This window comes from Leptodactylus fuscus, chromosome 2 (genome assembly GCF_031893055.1).
Source record: "Leptodactylus fuscus isolate aLepFus1 chromosome 2, aLepFus1.hap2, whole genome shotgun sequence".
Taxonomy (NCBI): Eukaryota; Metazoa; Chordata; class Amphibia; order Anura; family Leptodactylidae; genus Leptodactylus; species Leptodactylus fuscus.
The window spans coordinates 155,195,979-155,216,250 of NC_134266.1; the positions used below are offsets into that span (position 1 = coordinate 155,195,979).

The window sequence follows — 20,272 nt, forward strand, 5'->3', positions numbered from 1 at the left end:
ATTTAATGTGCCAACATCCGCTGTATTATTACTAAGAAGTGAAACAGTGGCAAGACTGTCACTGACTTTCATTAAGCCCTTAGTGATATAGCCTATTTTTGCCTTAAAGCCAATATCTTCTGGGAATCTAGTCTCCATTCTGAATACTGAAGCTTCCTTCTATACCCAACAAGAACAACTTGTCAGGAAACATACAGTAATAAAGCCTACTCCTGGCTAGGCCTGTCTCTATGTATGGGTAGCCAAACTCCATCTCAAGGAATGACATGATGACTAGAACCCCTGCATCTCCCTTTGACCTTGGATAGCCTCAGTCATGCTTTTACATTTGTTTCCCTGTTTCCATTAGGGTCCATTCACATGGAGGAATATGGTGAGGAATTTGATGTGCTAGAAGAAAAAGGAACCCATTGAAGTCAAGGCTTTTTTTCAGCACTGAAATTCCACACCAAATTCCTCACCATTGTCCTCTGTGTAAAAGGACCCTTAGGGTAAGTTCACACAGAGTTTTTTGGTCAGGGTTATGAGGCCGTATTCATCTCAAAACCCTGACCAAAAAGACAGCTCCCATTGAAATCAATGGGAGCTGCTCAGGTCTTTTTTTCCAGGAGCCGTTTCTTCCGGCTCCCGGAAAAAAGAAGCAAGATGCTCATTCCTCAGGCAGAGTGGCCTCACGATTTGGCCTGAAGACACATCCTCCTCCGGACTAGGCCCATTCATTGGGCCTAAACCAGAGCGGAGTGCGCGGCTTGATGCCGATGCAGTGCACTGGCTTTCAGCCGCGGCTACCCAGTTTTTGGATCAGAACCTGAGGTGGCCTCCGTCTAAGGTTCCAATCCAAACATCACCGTGTGGAGTTTTTTAGTCAGGAATTTGGTCAGGAAACTGACTCAAATTCCTCCTCCTAAAAACGCCTCATCATAGGACTGTATGGTGAGGTGTTTTTTGGAGGAAGAATTTGAGTCAATTTTCTGACCAAAAAACTCTGTGTGAACGCAGCCTTAGGGTGCATGCACACTACGTAACGCCGGGCGTGTATGAGAGCCGTACACGCCAGCGTTACAGCAGGGCTGCCGAACACTTCCCATTCACTTCAATGGGAGCGCTCGTAAACGCCGCTGTTACGAGCGCTCCCATTGAAGTGAATGGGAAGTGTTCGGCAGTCTGCTGTAATGCCGGCGTGTACGGCTCTCATACACGCCCGGCGTTACTCAGTGTGCATGCACCCTTAGGGTGCATTCACACTACGGAACGCCAGCGTGTATCACAGCCGTACACGCCGGCGTTACAGCAGGGCTACCGGACACTTCCCATTCATTTCTATGGGAGCTGGCATGCGAGCGCTCCCCATAGAAATGAATGGAAAGAAGCAGTCCATTCATTTCTATGGGGAGCGCTCGCATGCCGGCTCCCGTAGAAATGAATGGGAAGTGTCCGGCAGCCCTGCTGTAACGCCGGCGTGTGCAGCTGTGATACACGCTGGTGTTCCGTAGTGTGAATGCACCCTTAGTGGTGGAATCCACCTCAAAATCAGCTCTAAATTCTGTCAGAAATCTGCCTCTGTTTTCAAAGGGAGGCAGTGACACACACATTTTGATTTCAGAGAGCTGAAAAAAGAAGTGTCTTGCTGGATTTTCCTATGGCTTCCGGAAACTGTGGCACAAATCTCATGCTCAATATAAAACTAATCCACGTGTAAACCCATGATGGAAAGCTGAAGCTGAGTTTAAGCTGATACTTGGAGAGAAATTTGAGGTGGAAATTTTACGGTGCAAACGTACTCTAAGAAAACACACAAGTGTACCACAAGCTAGTGGCGTAACTAGGAATGGCCCTGTGGCGAACTTTTGACATGGGGCCCCCCTTCCTGACCGACACCGAAGACCTCGACCGACTGACCCCCCGCCGCGTTCCTGCGTGCTCTATTAGGCCCCATAGTGGCCCCTGCACAGAGTATTGTGCCCCATAGTGGCTCCAGTACACAGAATTATGCTCCATAGTGGCCCCAGTACACGGTATTATGTCCTATAGTGGCCCCTGTACACAGTATTATGCCCCATAGTGGCCCCTGCACTTACTATTATGCCCCATTATGGTCCCTGTACACAGTATTATGCCCTATAGTGGCCCCTACACACAGTATTATGTCCCATAGTGGCCCCTGCACATAGTATTATGTCCCATAGTGGCCCCTGTACACAGTATTATTCTCCATAGTGGCCCCTCCACACAGTATTATATCCCACAGTGGTCCCTGCACACAGTATTATGCCACATAGTGGCACCAGTACACAGTATTATATCCCACAGTGGTCCCTGCACACAGTATTATGCCACATAGTGGCACCAGTACACAGTAGTATGTCCCATAGTGGCCCGGCACACTGTATTTTGCTCCATAGTGGCCCCTGCACAGTATTATATCCCACAGTGGCCCCTGCACACAGTATTATGTCGCATAGTGGCCCCTGTACAGAGTATTATGTCCTAATGTGACCCCTGCACACAGTAATATGCCCCATAGTGGCCCCTGCACACAATATTATGCCACATAGTGGCCTCTGCACATAGTATTATGGCCACTGTGGTCACCCATGAACAATTGTTAGACTTTTCAGACCCCAGAGTATAATAATCGGAGACCCAGGGGGAATACAAACATAAAAAACACTGTTGCTTAACTATCTCCTGCTCCGCTGCAGTCTTTGGTGGTGTCGGCCTTCTTTAATGACGTACTGACATCACATGATCAGGGACGTCACACAGCTTGGCCCGAAGCCTGCCAGGAGCGTGGAAAGGTAAGTAACACGTTTATTATGTTCCTTTACGTTTCTGGGGTCTCCGATCATTATACTTGGGGGTCTGAAAAGACCCCCCCGAGTATAATAATAGTACTTGTGGGGCCCACGGTGTCACTTACAGATTCCGGCCCCTGCCAGGATCAGTAAGTAGATAGGGCCCGTTACCGGCTGGAGTTACTCCAGTCAGTAACGGCGTATTAAGAAAAAAAACCACAGGAGTAGTGGGTGTCGCCGGGCCCCTAATGTCCCGGGCCCTGTGGCAGCCATTACCCCGGTAGTTACATCACTGTCACAAGCTTTACCCTTGCTCCAATTAAGAGCGGCACATGAGTACTATGTACAGGAGTGTATTTGGCATCTCAGGAGCCCCAGGCAAAAGCAATGTCTGGAGGTGGAGGGGCCCCAATACCATAATATACCATGGGACCATACACATAAATGATCACATACTATCCAGGGCACAAGATTTCTGGCTTGTATAGCAGAACTAGAGTAACTACTATCTACAGCAGATCCATATATAGTTCACCCCTATGACACAGCGCTGCACTAGCAGTGGGAGCGGCAGTAAAGCGTGTATATCATGTTACTACGTCTCCCACTGTACACTACGGAGACTAACAGAAGTCAGACCGCCATACTACAGCCAGAGAGGCCGCCGCAGCTGCTTTGTTCTACAGTACTGCACGTCGCGTCGCTACAAAGGGATGCTGGGATACGTAGTCCCACAAGCATCATTACGCTCATCAGTTACTGTGTTTAGGAACCACAACTCCCATGGTGCAGCGCGGAGAATGAGCATGCGCGCTTACTTTTGGCTGGACAGCTAGGATAAGATAAAAATAAAGAATGAAAGATATTGGGAGGTCAGTGTGTACGGAGGTGTACGGGCTGTGACAGAATACAGGAGAGCCCCTAGTCAGCCGTATGTACAGAGAGGAGGGCTCTGTGGTGGGCAGAGGGCACGGCGAGCGGCACCCGGGCGGCTTCCCCACATATCCGTGGTGTAGGTAAGGCAGTCCCTACGGCGCACTGCTCTTATGTTAGGTGGGCACACTGTCTACTTCAGCCTCCTGTTGTGCCCTGTTGTCTCCCGACACATATATAAGGCCATAAACTCAAAACCTTCTAAGCCGTATGCGATAGGCTGACACGATCCGCAGGGGCGGGGCTTAATGTTTGTACCGTGATATGATTGTTGAATGGTGTGTATATCATATAGCTAGTACTCTCCTTTGAGAAGACTTGATTAACTGGGGTTGAGCCGATCTTGAGATATTAGGATCGATTTTGAAATCCAATCATTTTTTCATTCGAACCCGATCTCGATCCCAAATCTGATCCTAATGCAAGTCAATGGTTTTTTTTTTTCTGAAGATCGTTTTCAAAAGCTATAAAAAGTTACCTAAAAATACATCCAAGTTCTTAAAATGCATAGAAAGAGCAAGGGAACACTTAAATGGCCATGAAACATTGTTTTTTAAAGGGATTCTACCATTAAAAATCTTTTTTCTGTGGCTAACACGTCGGAATAGCCTTCAGAAAGGCTATTCGTCTCTTACCTTTAGATGGGATCTCCGCCACGCCGTTCCTTAGTAATACCGGTTTTTACTGGTATATAAATTCGTTCTTTGGCAGCGATGGGGGCGGGCCCCAGCCCTGAAAATGCGATGAGGGCGTCCCCACCGCTGCCCGAGAACAGGATCCTGCGCTGCCTCTATCTTCTGCTGGATCCTCCCCTTCTTTCTTCGTCTTTCTTCTGACGCCTGCGCAGTTGGCTCTGCCACTGAGACACTAGTAGAGCCGACTGCGCATGCGCGCAATTGCGGCTTCGGAACTATGGCCGCGCATGTGCAGTCGGCTCTATTAGTGTCAGAGCCGAAAGAGGTGACGCCGCCGAAGAAAGAAGGGGAGGATCCAGCAGAAGATAGAGGCGGCGCAGGATCCTTTTCTCAGGCAGTGGTGGGGACGCCCTCATCGCATTTTCAGCGCTGGGGCTTGCCCCCATCGCTGCCAAAGAACTAATTTACATACTGGTAAAAAAACAGTATTATTAAGGAACGGCGCGGCGGAGATCCCATCTAAAGGTAAGAGATGAATAGCCTTTCTAAAGGCTATTCCGACGTGTTAGCCACAGAAAAAAGATTTTTAATGGTAGAATCCCTTTAATCACTTTGTGAGGACGACGAGGCACTCGCCATATAATAAGCCATTATAGTATCTACTATTCTGTTTCCTCCCTGCTGTGCCGTATACTGGACTCTGCTACATCTGCATTACTGTACATTGACTTGTCTATCTACTCTTCTGCTTTGTCCCTGCTTTATCGTATACTCAGCTCTGCTACATCTGATGCTACATGCAGATGTAGCAGAGTCCAGTATGGGGCACAGCAGGGAGGACTGTACATTGTAGTAGTAGTAGCTAAATAGAGATGAGCGAGTACTATTCAAAACTGCCATTTTGAAATCATTGTCCTGCTACATTAGCATCAATATAATTATAGGAATAGGTATAATAATGTCAGTATACTAGGCTGGAATATGTGTACATGTAATAATGTCAGTATACTAGGCTGGAATAAGTATACACATAATTATGTCAGTATAATAGGGGGTATAAGTATACCCGTAATAATGTCAGTATAATAGGCTGGAATATGTATACACATAATAATGTCAGTATAATAGGGGGGTATAATAATACACATAATAATGTCAGTATAATAGGGGGGTATAATAATACACATAATAATGTCAGTATAATAGGGGGGTATAATAATACACATAATAATGTCATTATAATAGGGGGGTATAAGTATACACATAATAATGTCAGTATAATAGGGGGTATAAGTATAAACATAATAATGTCAGTATAATAGGGGGGTATAATAATACACATAATAATGTCAGTATAATAGGGGGTATAAGTATATACATAATAATGTCAGTATAATAGGGGGGTATAAGTATACACGTAATAATGTCAGTATAATAGGCTGGAATAAGTATATACATAATAATGTCAGTATAATAGGGGGGTATAAGTATATACATAATAATGTCAGTATAATAGGCTGGAATAAGTATATACATAATAATGTCAGTATAATAGGGTGTATAAGTATATACATAATAATGTCAGTATAATAGGGGGTATAAGTATACACATAATAATGTCAGTATAATAGGGGGGTATAAGTATACACGTAATAATGTCAGTATAATAGGCTGGAATAAGTATATACATAATAATGTCAGTATAATAGGGGGTATAGGTATACACATAATAATGTCAGTATAATAGACTGGAATAAGTGTACACGTAATAATGTCAGTATAATAGGGGGGTATAAGTATACACATAATAATGTGAGAAAAGGGAGGAAGTTCTGGGATTTTTTTTTTTTGTGCATTTGATGGTTGGTTAAACTGTACTAAGGCCTCATTCACATCTGTGTCGGTAATCCGTTTGGGGGAGTCCACACGGGGACCCCCCCAAGGAATACCAAACACACTGGCAAGTGTTGTGCCAGTGAAAGTACACGGACATGGACCCCGTAGACTATAATGGGGTCCATGTGCTTGCCGCAAGATCTCCGCAGGGAACGTGCGGACGGGAAAGTACTTCACAATCTACTTTCCTGTCGGCATGATTAGTGCGGAGACTGCGCGGAAAGCACACGGACCCCATTATAGTATATAGGGTCCGTGTGCTTTCACTGTACACTGCTTGCAAATGCGTTCGCTAGTCCGTTCGGGGGTTCCCATGCGGACTCCCCAAACGGATTACCGAACACAGATGTGAACTAAGGGTAAGAGAAGGATGAGAGGAGTGGAGGAGGTTTTGGGATATTTTTTAGTGCATTTCATGGTTTCTTATACTGTTCTTTATAGTATGATCTAAATATTCCATGTTATTTTCTTTTGAACAGGAAAATGGCTGACTTTACTCCACCAATATTGTCAATGTACAATGAAACCGTAGAAAGCAAGGAGGCAGTTAAATATTTCATCTCAACCTTGGAGTCACTGGTAAATTCTAATTCCTATGATGTACTAAAAATGTTATGTCTGTATTAGGGTCCATTCACACGGAGTAACGTGCCGCGTGATGTGGCACGTATACGGCGTGTGATACTTTGCGCGCCGTAAAAGCTCCCATTGATTTCAATGGGAGTTAGTCTTGTATATGCAGCGTTATTTTGCGGCCGTGATTGTGCGGCCCCAAAATCACGGCCGCAAAATAACGCGGCGTATATGATCCAGGCTCCCATTGAAATCAATGGGAGCTTTTACGGCGCTCAAAGTATCACACGTCATATACGTGCCACATCACGCGGCACGTTACTCCATGTGAATGGACCCTTAGGCTTAAAAATGTCTTTGTAAAGGGAGTTCCTAACTGAATGTCCTAATAGCACATAATTATTAGGTGAAAAACTAGCTGATATACATGTGTTTCTCCTCTCTTAGTCCCCTTTCCTTGCTTATCAGAATGGGAAAGTCCTCACTAGCTAGCACTCAACCTATATTTGTGTGTTACAATCTGCATATAGGGTATTGTAAAAATCCCTAAACTAAAGGAAACTGTGTGCAGGAGTCAGCATATCAGAACACATAGTCCAGAGGAAGACTGAAAAGCTGGAAAGACAGAGCTCTATAGCAAGTTTTTGACGGGGACCCTCCCACATGGTATGACAACCATTACTAGATTACTCTAGTAGGCAACAGTTGGTTTTTACTTACCTATCCTCTCTCTAGTCCATTACCTTCTGCACCACCAGGGGACACCGGATATTATATCCTGACATTCCCCCATAAAAAGGCAGCAGGGTGCCGGACAGACCCCTAAGGTTATGGCCACTATAGCAGCAACTATGGGCTTCTGTCAGCAGCAAAATGGCTATTGCAGCAGCACCTTGTAGTGTTCAGTGTGATAAGCATCCTCATACTTTACAGTATGAGAATAGTAGCTTTATTTTGAGGAAGCCCTTGCTAGGGTGATACATATTGAGAGACTGCTCATTAGATCCTTCCTGCCTGGGGCAATATTCCTATGGTGACTATTTTATTTTTATAACTTTTTATTGTATCTGATACTGTGTCTGCAGCCTTAGATTCTATGGTCATTATACTTATAGGTTATTCATACAAATATACAATACAAATATATGGCACTATATCCTTTTTCAGGTTACTATTGCTCTATTTGTTTTTTTTCCCTAACATTGAACTATTTTGCACAAGTTGGCAGATATACACATTTGTTGCATATGCTTTTTTTTGCACAGATATGGATATCTAGGCTATACTTAGATTACTAGACAGATCTGCTGACAGATTCCCAATAATAGATTGTAATTGCTCTATAATACAACTTCTGTTTTATTCTATTTCTCTTTACCATAGTATTAATTTTAGGGCACAAAGAGGTCTGTCAAGTTTTGTACACTGGTGACACAAATTCAGATCTGTGAATACGGCAGGAACGCTAAGTTAGCTGCTTGATACTTGTAAGATGTTTTATATGTTTTGTATTATTGTCTTCTCTCTACCGTGGATAAATGTACAGTTCAACGTATTTATTTGTTACTTCGTTTAACATTGGTAACATTTTGCTGAATATTATCTTCATGGTGCTATCTTTTTCTGTAGTGCAAGCAGTTTGCCAGGGTGAAGGCAGAAGTGGCATGCATCGCGGTATATGACGCAGAAGCTTTGGTAGTTGGGAGCAGGAAAGGAAAAGCCTTCTTTGATTCCAGGAAAGATCTCCAGAAAGATTTCATACAGTATTGTGAGTACGTGATAGCAAGTAGAGTAGGTCCACAAGCTGCATGTTCTTTACAATCCTTCTGTGTCTGACATGTAAATGTTGCGGCTGATTTACCGCATATTACTGCTATGTTGAAATGCCTGGTGAAAATTTGTGGTGGAATTTTACATGCAACAAATTTTATAGGGAACCTTTTTGAGGCTAAGGCCCCACAGAGTGAAACGTGGTAAAAAAAAAAAAACCTGCGGAAAAAAAAAATTGTTTTTTTTTTTTTTTTTTTTGCAGTGTTTTTCACAGAAAGTCTACAGAGTTTTCCTTCTGTGGACTTTTTTGCCTATACTGAAAATGCTGTTTTTGAAAACGCAGCTTTTCCCATGGGATTTGCCAAAATCCCATCCACTTTGCAGGTACTGTAAAACATTGTGTTTTGCAACGTGGTGCCATAGCCTAAGAGTGATATGCAGTCATTACGGGACATTGTTATAAATAGTAGGTCTGTTGTTTGTGGTTATGGCTCCTCTGGTCATACAGTTTAATCCTTGCACTCTGTGACCTAATATGTGAAGGATGACTCCATTGTATTCATGACACCAAAATGGAGCGTATAGCTCCTAAATCCCAGGCAATGCGCTCCTCTTAAAGAACTTGATATGACACGCCTTGAAGTGAATTCAACAACCACTGTGTGCGGTGCTCTGTGTGCACAGGTATGCCGGCTGCTGCCGCTGCTGTGATATCGTACGTTGTATCCACTGTTCCTGCTGCTGTGGAATGAGCTGGGAGAGTGGACCCCCGCCGCATACGATGCTTAGTGTATGCACAGCGGCATCTCCCAACTCATCCTACAGCAGCAGGAACAGTGGATACAACGTATCGCAGTGGCATCAGCAGCCGGCAAACCTGTGCACACGGAGCACCGCACACAGCGCTCAGCTGGTTGCAATGTTTTTCTTCATACAGTCTTTGCGCAGAAAGATTATTATTATTGGGGGATCTCTTACTTTCGGGGGGTGCCTTATATTAGGCAATTCAACAAAACCTCTGCTATGTCTTACTTTCGGGGATGACTTATTTTTGGGGAAACGGTAATAAATCCATGTGGTTGAAATATCTAGCATAGGTAATGCAGGGGTAAGCAAGCTTTTTCGCACAATGTGCTGATTTAAAAATATAAAAATATCAAAGATGAGGTTGTGCCCCCCCAACAATTAATGTTGTTGACCCCTACATAAAAGTAATTATAAAGGGACTGAGGGCTGTAGTACAGAGTGTAGAGTATGTATGTATTACAGCTTTGTGAGCCGTGTTCTTATGTGCACTGGGTACTCTCTTAGAAGCTGGCTCCCGCACACTATAATGTTCTTAGTGGTCCCCACACAGTATAACTATGCAGTAAAATGTTCCATAGTGCCCCAACACAGTATAATGCCGCTCCAACACTGAGCTAGGGGATAAAATCTGATCTTATACTGATAGCGTAAACACAATGTAAGTCAAAATCATCAGAAATCACTATTTATTATTATTTAAGCACAAAAAAGACAGTGTGAAGCTGTAAGATAATGGAAATGGCAGGAATTCCATCAACAGATGCAGCACTGATGGGTGTAACACTTCAGATGATGGGATGTCAGCCTGGTGATGGTCTTATGGTGGAAGCGGTAAGATACTGGAAATGGCAGGAACTCCATCCACAGATACAGCACTAATGGGTGTAACACTTCATATGATGGCATGTCAGCCTGGTGATGGTCTTATGGTGGAAGCTGTAAGATAACGGAAATGGCAGGAACTCCATCCACAGATACAGCACTAATGGGTGTAACACTTCAGATGATGGAATGTCAGCCTGGTGATGGTCTTATGGTGGATGCTGTAAGATAACGGAAATGGCAGGAACTCCATCCACAGATACAGCACTAATGGGTGTAACACTTCAGATGATGGGATGTCAGCCTGGTGATGGTCTTATGGTGGAAGCTGTAATACAACGGAAATGGCAACAGTTACTGTTACCACATGTTGAATAAAATCACTTTGTTTAAGCATTAACAAGTCAGTAGGATCATCTTTTCAACTTAACGGTTAAGGAGTGGGAACCTTCTCCTACTGAGACCATTCTGGCACTCCCTCACACCTACCTCATTTGATAACGGAAATGGCAGGAATTCCATCCACAGATACAGGACTGATGGGTGTAACACTTCAGATGATGGGATATCAGCCCGGTGATGGTCTTATGGTGGGCTGTTGGTGGTGGTGGGAAGCTCGCTTGTGCAGCGGTAGGTCTCAGTCCATATCTACATTCTCTTGATCGTATATGATTTCTAGTTCTGTAACAAATAATCCAATTGCTCCCGCTGCAAAAGTTCCTATAAGCAGCATATAGTGCTTTGTGACAAGATTATCCATCAATTGCAGAAAAAACTTCTGGGTTCTTTCCATATCTCAAGTCTCAGTTCTACACACACAACAAAATAACTCAACTCTCTATACCCTCAAGGTTCAGACTGTAATGTGTCATGCTTATATATCGTGTAGTGTCGACATCACAATTTCTGAAGATTCCAGACTTGACATCATAATGCTCTGCGCTATACAACAGGGGCCATAGCATCTAATAAAAGTTATGTGGCTTTTTTTTTTTTAACTTTATTAAATTAACACTATTAAGAAATGCACTCATTATCTAATCTATTGTAGTGTTTTTTTTCTTTTTTCCATATTTATAAGAATCTGAATAGTATGCTTTTCTGAATCTCTGTAATGTTTAAGAAATGCAATAAAAATATGAAAATACAAATCATTATATCAATGTTTCAAAATTATGTTGTATCAATTGTATATTTTGTGTATTGAGTTACGTGTAAGAGAATTGCTAAAGGAGCAATTCCCCAGTAGCTGCTGGTGAACCCTTGGGGGAGGGGCACAATAAAACAGTGAGCCCTAAGCTGAACCCCCTTTGTCCCTTCTTGCTTGCCTACCCTGTCCTAAGTGACAGGTGGCAACTGGGTGGCAAAACCCTACTTAGATATAGGTGAAGACAAAGAACGCAGACAAGATAAACAACAACAAAAGGGAAGTCAGCTAGCCAAGGGTTCAGTAACAGTCGAGCAATGCAGTACAGAAATGAGATCCAAGAGAACAGACAAAGGTAAAGCCACAGACCAATAATATGATTACAGGTAACAAATCAGCAAGAGTAACAGCCAGCAAGCACAAGGCAATAGCAAGCACCAATGTGAATGTGAGCCAAGAATAAATAGGGAGGAAGAACCCGCCACAGACTTGATAGGAAGATAGGCTGTTAATCACACAGGCAAGGCTGAGTTCACAGGGGTTATTTTGGTCAGGATTTTGAGGCAAATCTGCCTCAAAATCCTGTCCAAAATCTCTCCGTTTCCCTCTATCACGTCCATTGTATTCATGATATGCAACTCCTCCTGCCCTTTTGCTGCTGTGTCGTAGCTTTCTGCCTGTTACTTTGCAAAGGAAGAAACCTCATCATACATCGGACTTTTCTTTCATTTGCCTGGCCATGTGCTGCAACGCTTCAATTGTAACTTTGACCAAAGAACCCCTTGATCACAAATGACAGACACATTATTCTGAACAACATTGCTGGCACTCTGCAGGTTAGTTTCCATATGGGAAATTTCCACAGCATGTAGATGAGATTCGTACCGTATTCTGTCTTGTGTGACTTACTCTAAATGTTGTTGGATGAATGTTGCAGTGACATATTGGTGCTTCAGAATAATTTTCAAAAAGGCTGTGCATTGTGCATAAAATAATACATATTGTATAATTTTAGTATTTTGCTTTTCTTTCAGGCAGTTTGGATGAAAATTGTATTTCAGAATCTGTATTGAAGACACTTAGATTAGAAACAAACTGTGTGGAGAGTGAGTCACTCCGAAAATGTGTTGAAGATCTGTTCTGTCTTTGCTATGGTACTGTTTATTTTATTATGCTTATTTTTAATGAATATAGTTTGTATACAGATTTTCTTTATAGGGTGTTCCACTTAGTTTTGACTTTTGTTATTCAGTTCATTCTAAATTAAAGAATCTAAAAAATCTGTAAACTTTTCACGGACTTTGTTGGTACGCTGTTGGATCAGTTGATCCGAACAGCACGCACGCATTGAAATGAATGGAAGCACCTGGTACATCCGCTTTGACGCCGGCCGGCCGGACACTTAACCCCCCGCGTGCCGGCTACGTCCATTCATTTCAATGCGTGCGTGCTGTTCGGATCGGCTGATCCAAACAGTACTCGCTCATCTCTAGTTGCCATAGGTATACTTAATAAGACACATTGGACTCTGGATTTGGTTATAAATGGAGCTACACACAGGTGTGAACAGTGCCTAACCATCTAAAAAAAACGTAATAGTTATTGAAGATGACTGTCACACATAAACAGTAATGCCGGCAGAGGGTAGTGGTCAGTAAAGTGGGTAATGCATTCATTCCTGGTAGTCCATGGTGCTGAAGTAGTTACCATCAAGTTATTTTGTCTTGGGTCAGGTCTTACTCCACCTTTTTCCTTCAGGCCACATAACATTGACAGGGTCGTCCAGAACTATGAAACTTTTTACAAAAAACTTAAAATTTTATTAAATAGATTAATATTCACTTTACTAATCTCCTTCCGCCCACTTGCATACAGCTCTGGTCCCTGCAGAAATGTTTGCTTAGTGCACGGGTTTCTACCTCAAAAATTGTGGACTCTATATATTATAATCGTCTTGTCTCACAACCAGTCACATTTTGTATTTCTAGGGCATTTATGGTTGCTTTTGTTAATCTGCTATGGGATACAGTATATGCTAAATATGCCATTCCAAAGCTGTAATATTAGCTATCTTAAAAAATTTGAGCACAAGCCAAAAATGTTTGTTCCTTCCTCTCAAAAAATAGAAAATAAGCAGTGCAGTTTCTTTGTGTAAACAAGGCCTTAGTAAATTTTCACTATCTATGGCAGAAATGCTTTTTCACATGCTAGAGACTGCTTGCTTTGGACGTGAAAGGTTTAGTTCTGGTGCTGATCCTGGTTTTATAAGACATGTGGGGGTTTATAAATGCTATCTAGTCATACTTTTTATATTCTTTCATTAGGTAAAGCATTAGGTAAATCTGCTCCAGTACCTGTTCCCTATGATAAAATAGCTCAAGATCCCACTGCTGTCATGGTATGTGGCCTTCCACATGATGTACCCGTTAGAAATCCATCAAAATATGACATTCAGACTATACAGCAGATTTGGGAAAACAAGTCCAACATATATTTTACTATTAAAAGGTGAGTGCTTGTTTATTTGCTGCTGTTACAGAGCGCACGTAAAAGTATATCTACAACCAGAGCAAAATTTCCAAACCCAGACACTCAAAGATCAAAAATTCTGACATGTCTTTATGATATGTCAGATGATTTTGATTTGACTGTCATACTTTACATATATGTATGAATTTAGGCCTGGTTCACATCTGCGTTCGGTAATCCGTTCGGGGAGTCTGCATGGGGACCCCCCTGAACGGACTACCGAATGCATTGGCTAGTGGTGTACAGTGAAAAGATACGGACCCCATAGACCCCTGTTCACACGAATCATGCGAACAGGAAAGTAGATTGTGAAGTACTTTTCTGTCCGCATGTTCCGTGCAGACACCATGCAGAGAGTACATGGACCCCATTATAGTCTTTGGGGTCCATGTGCTTTCATTACACAACACTTGCCAATGCGTTCGGTGGTCCGTTCAAGGGGGTCCCCATGCAGACTCCCTGAACAGATTACCGAACGCAGATGGGAACTAGGCCTAATCTAGAAATGTAATGCTTTGTGCTAGGGACGACAAAAATACCGTATTTTGCGGACTATAAGGCGCACCGGACTATAAGGCGCATTACCCATGAGCGCCTTATAGTCCTGCCTAGGTCCATATATAAGGCGCACCGGACTACAAGGCGCAGCGCTGTCCGGTGCGCCTTATATGATTGAAAGCGGCGGCCGGCAGACTTTGCCGGCGGCCGCTTAACCCCCCGCGTGCCAGCCGCTTCTATTCATTTCAATGGCACGCGCCATTGAAATGAATGGAAGCGCTCGGCACACGAGGAGTTAAAGGGATTCTACCTTTAAAAGAACTTCCTTCTTGATCACGTCGGAATAATCTCCTTACCTTTTTACCATAGCCAGCGCCGCCTTCTTCCGCAGCTCCGTCTCTGTCTTCTTTGGGCCTCATGGATGACGCATGCGCAGTCGGCTCTAACAGGCTCTCGCAGCCAGAGCCGACTGCGCATGCGTCATCCATGAGGCCCAAAGAAGACGACACGGAAGGCGCGAACACAGCTCAGGGAGAAGGCGGCGCTGGCTATGGGAAAGGTAAGAGACGAATAGTCTTTTAAGGCTATTCCGACGTGGTTAGGGGGAAGAAGTTCTTTTAATGGTAGAATCTAGAGTTGAGCGAGTACTGTTCGGATCGGCTGATCCGAACAGTACTCGCTCATCTCTAGTAGAATCTCTTTAAGCAGCGGCCGCCGGCAAAGTCTGCATGCCGCTTCCATACATTACAATGAGAGCGCGCTATTCAAATAGTTAGAGATGAACGAATACTATTTGAATAGCGCGCTCCCATTGCAATGTATGGAAGCGGCATGGAGACTTTGCCGGCGGCCGCTGCTTAACTCCTCGCGTGCTGCCGCTTAACTCCTCGCGTGCCGCCGCTTCAAGCCTTATATAAGGCGCACCGGACTATAAGGCGCACTTTCGATTTCTGAGGAAATCGAAGTATTTTATGTGCTCCTTATAGTTCGGAAAATACGGTACTGATAGTGCTTATCAATATGTGCCGCCATCCTCTTTTTTTAAAATTTATTAACTAATGGTACTGGATATTCACAGTATCTAGTCAGTTATTTATAGGGAACAGCCTATACCAGTGCTGTACAAATATATTTTAAACTATTTTATGCTTTTTTTTTCTCAGGCCCTTTCTTGATAGGAAAAGCTTAATAGGTAAGTGTTTGACTACATATTGGGGCAGATTTATCAATGCTGGCTTTTGTCTCGTCAGTACATTCTCTGGCATGAAATGATGATTTCTGTAACCATTTGCTGCAGAAAACTGTAAATGTTGGTAAATGTGGTGGGCTACTGACCCACACACAGCATGCCTTCTTCACACCCCATTTTTGGAAAAAGGCTGAGAGGCGCAACATTTTTGCGCATATGGCATTTAAAAAGTCACAAACACCAAATTTGCATGTTTTTTTGTGCAATTTTTCTTGCTTAGGGAGATGATAAATCTCTCCCATTATTTCTTTGTGATGTTTTTGACATTAGTTAATATCCATAACCATAAATCAATGAAATTTGAATAATTTTTATGATCTTTTGTAGATGGAGGAGATACTACCGAAACAGAAGGATCTCTTTGTGAAAGGTGCTTCTTACTTCATTAAAGGCTAGTGTCTTGTCCTACTGAGACTACAGAATACTTACCAGAACTTCGCAGAATGGAGTTCCAGTGACCTGTCGGATGGCAAACTTGGCCATGTCCATTGGGCCTTATAGTTTGCATAAAGCCAACTTTTATTGCAGAATTGAAGGGGTTTATGCTCAGGATAGGTTATTTCACCGGTCTTGGACATTTCTGTTGGTATTATGGCATTTAATCGCAGCTACTTTTGCACTGGTGATTTTGAGGGCACAGCTGCTGGGTCTCATCTCTCATGATATGCACTGTAGTTGTTTTAGTTCACATAGTTGGTTGTTTGAAAGCATATGTCTAGAACAAACTCATTGAAAGTCTAATACATTCAGAAATAAAATAATCAGGTTGTCCGGCATAAACTAAAACTTTAATTCTAATCTAAACCCCTCCCCCTGCCTAACTTCTAATTTACTCCATTTAAAAATAAATTAATCTGTACTCGTGTTCCTGGGGCCGTCATTTGACCGCCCCAGGCACATTTTCTGATTACTCAGTGACATTCCGTTTCGCCATTTCTGGAAACGAGACGTCGCCTATACTCTCTCATACCCCCTGTAAGCTGTGTGCCTACACTGAATTCATGAAAATCTTCTTCCTTTAAAGCTCTTTTTGAGTGGTCTAAAAAGGTAGAAATCAGATGAAGCTAATATCTCAGAGTGCATATATAAATTAATAATGTCCCTTTTTGCCCCCTTAATTAGTGCCCTTTATTAATATTGTCTTATGTGCTTCCTAATTAAAGGGGTTTTCCAGGTTGTCATTAAAAAGTTAGTTCCAGCACCCGGGATCCCCACTGATCAACTGTTTGAAGGGAACTCAGTACTTGTTCAAGCGCTGTGACCTCTTTGCTGTTTACATTTTAACATTCATTCATAGAAACCATGTAACTACAACCTTGTCTTAAACACTTCTATGTGACAAGGCTGTAAGTACATTACATGGTTGGTCACTATAAAACAGACAGCGTGCTATGTAAATAGTGAAGATGACTCCTTGAAACAGCTGACACTGGGTTCACACCAGCGCTTGATTTCGGTTTTCAGGTTTCTGTCTTCAGCAGACAGAAGATGGAAACCTGGCAGACCGTGTCCGGCCATGATTGTTGGTGAGCGTTTTGTGCTCTCCATGGCGAAACCATTTTTTTTTAACCGGACACAAAGTCCTGCATGTCGAACTTTGTATCTGGTTAAAAAAAAAACGGTTTCGCAAAGGAGAGCGCAAAATGCTCACGGCCGGACACTTTTCAAACCCATTCAAATTAATAAGTTTGAAAAATGACTGCAGGTTTCCATTTCCTGCCCAGTTTCGGGCAGGAAATGGAAACCGACATAACGTAGACCCGGGGCGCAGATGTGAACGAGCCCTGAGCAGTGGAAAGCCCATGTCAGACCCCTTCTGAGGATAGATCATCAATAAAAATTAGCTGGAAATCACTTTTCATAAAGCCCAAGCCCAATTAATTTAATTAGAATGTCGCCTTGTATTATGCCTCTGATATAAATACTGTCCCCCCCCCCCTTATAAATGTCCCACCCTTATTCCTCATTCCCTCTAATGACACTGCTTCTCACTGTGTATGGTGTACAGTCTTGTGTCTAATGAAGACACAAGAGAGTGGGGATGGGTCCCTTCAACCAGTTATATGTTGAGCATTATAAAACACAGAAATGTCATTCTCAAGTTGTATGAAAGAGGATTCAGAAGAATCATACGCAGGGAGAAGCAGGGTACAGCTCTCAATAGAGAAACAGGGGAAAGAATAAAAAGATGAAGGATTTCTCAGGAAGGAGCTAATGTGTTAATGAAGTATATTACAATATTTATTAATGACACAAATACTGATAGAAAATCAAAAGCTGTTTGAAAATGTAGTTACACTTTAATGCATATTAAGAAATTGATGGAGAATATTTTCTGAAACTTTTTTTTAAAAATTTTCCTGACTTATTAAAGCTATTATCCAGTCCAAGTGAAAGGGGAACCAAGTGAAGACTCAGGTATGTGACTTTCATACAACCTTCCTTCAAGTTATAGATGTTACGTGCATCAAAAGAGAATGGAGACCTAAAATTGCCATTGATCATGTATGTTCTTATTAGGAGAAAGCTCATTTGAGCTACCAATGGTGACAATCAAAGAAGAGGTGGATGACCAGGATTATTATCAATTCCGATTCCAAGGTTTTCCTTTTGAATTTTCAGAATATATTTTTGTCATATATATGGTGTTGGGTGTTACGCTCTAAGTCAATGAATCAATCCAGGCTTTGTGCAGTCTTTCCTAACATGTAATGGGGAAAGGGGTTACCAAAGTCACCTAAGTTGTAGATGAACCTGAAGACTCACAGGGTAAACATATAACACGCATATATAAAGTGTTGGGGCAGATTTACTAATACTGTAAAAGATAGACAATGCAAAGACCAAAACCCTTTTTCACTCAAATTGGGAAACTAAGGCTGGGGCCCTCTGCGGTGTAAATGTCGTGGCAAAAACCGTGGCATAAACGCTATGGCAAAAACCGCATAAAGCAAATCCCACCCACACATTGAAGAAAGTTATGCACAGCGGGAACAATTTTAGAAAGCACAGCATGTCAGTTATACCTATGGAAATGCCGGTGGTTTCACTATAGGTGTAGGAAACCTCTAGGGACTTTCTGCAAAAGTGCTGTGGGAAAAATTGCAATGTGTTGTCGTAGTTTTTCCTGCTGTGCTTTTTTGCTACATGGGGCTTTAGCCTAAAACACTAGTCATGTCATATATTTTGTTGCAAATCATGCCAGAATTCTGTTGCATTTTGCTTAATACATCTTCTCTATTAAGTATCTATAAATAATTATGTTTTCTTTAAGGACATGGTTATGGAGAAGAGGCTAGTAAAGGAACAGAAATGGATCACTGCGAAGGTTAGATAATAGAAAATAATAGCAAACTACACACAATATACATAACACACCTGTTATTTTGGCCAGGTTCACACACAAAGGATTTTTTGATGCACATTTTATCTAACCCCATTTTGATGGGTGAAATCAGCTGCTATTATTCCTTCAAATAGTGCTTGTAAGGCTAAGGCCCCATGGGAATTCCTACAGCAATAAAGCGCTGCGGGAAAAACCACGGCTGCAACGCATAGCGATTCTTACCGCTATGCTTTAGACAGAAAATTTTCTGAGTTTTCCTCCGCGGACTTTCTGTTACAATTATACCTATGGGGAAACCACCGTTTCAGCATCGTTTCTGTAGATATAGTTGACATGCTGCGATTTCCAAAACCACACCGGTTTTTCAAATCGCAGAGTATCTGCACCACGGTTTTTACCATCCCATGGGGCCCTGGCCTGAAGCAGAGAAAAACATGCAGATTTTGCTGGTGTTGATTATGGAGTTTTTCCCTTTGTATGAACCCAGTCTAAGGCTAAGGCTGGATTCACACCATCACTTGCTCTACTTTCAGGTATTCCATCCCTGAATCCGCTTGAAAAATGCAGAGAGAAAAGTCCTGTAAGCAGAACTTTTCTCTCCGCATTTTTTAGGTGGAAACCCGGCAGGTCCCATTATAGTTTATGGGGTCCGCGGGTTTCCATGAGTAACTGCTTCGCATGTCTCCAAGCACATACGAAGAATGGAAGCTGGAACACTAGTGTGGATTTAGCGTCGTAGCGAAATGCAACTGAAAAACGCTGTGGAAAGAATGCCATGAAAACGCATTGCCTTTTTTTCTGAATCATATTTTAGGGTCCATACACACGGAGTAACGTAGTGTGATGTGGCACGTATATGGCGTGTAAGACTATGCGCGCCGTAAAAGGTCCCATTGATTTCAATGGGAGCCTGGATCGTATACGCGGCGTTATTTTGCGGCCGAGATTTTGCGAAGTCTCACACGCCGTGTACATGCCACATCACGCGGCACGTTACTCCGTGTGAATGGACTCTTAGTGTGTTTTTGCTGTGTTTTCCTTTTCATTATTTCTTATTCTATTAAATGTATAGGGAAAATGTTTGCGATTCCACAGCAAAAATTAACATACTGCATTTTTCAAGAACGCCTGAATGAAATCTCGACACTTTGCTGTTTCTGTAAAACACAGAATTTTTTTCCACTGTGTTTCCGCAATGTGGGTCCTTAGCCTTAGGCTTGTGTTATAAATTGAGAAATCATGACATACAGTACCAAAAGGAATATTAATTTG

At 42.6% G+C, this 20,272-nt stretch overlaps 1 protein-coding gene across 2 annotated transcripts in view; it reads left to right on the forward strand.

The window, feature by feature from the left end:
• The first annotated feature begins 3,595 nt into the window (after positions 1–3,595).
• The window catches only part of GTF2I (general transcription factor IIi), a 63,620-nt gene continuing 46,943 nt past the window's right edge, over positions 3,596–20,272 (forward strand). For both annotated transcript variants that reach the window (XM_075264874.1, XM_075264875.1), the window contains exons 1-10: positions 3,596–3,811; positions 6,739–6,838; positions 8,462–8,600; positions 12,413–12,532; positions 13,703–13,886; positions 15,569–15,597; positions 15,982–16,024; positions 18,029–18,072; positions 18,175–18,255; positions 18,929–18,982. In XM_075264874.1, the coding sequence (XP_075120975.1) occupies positions 3,729–3,811; positions 6,739–6,838; positions 8,462–8,600; positions 12,413–12,532; positions 13,703–13,886; positions 15,569–15,597; positions 15,982–16,024; positions 18,029–18,072; positions 18,175–18,255; positions 18,929–18,982 (877 nt within the window). In that variant the 5' untranslated portion in view covers positions 3,596–3,728. The remainder of the gene's footprint in view (positions 3,812–6,738; positions 6,839–8,461; positions 8,601–12,412; positions 12,533–13,702; positions 13,887–15,568; positions 15,598–15,981; positions 16,025–18,028; positions 18,073–18,174; positions 18,256–18,928; positions 18,983–20,272) is intronic.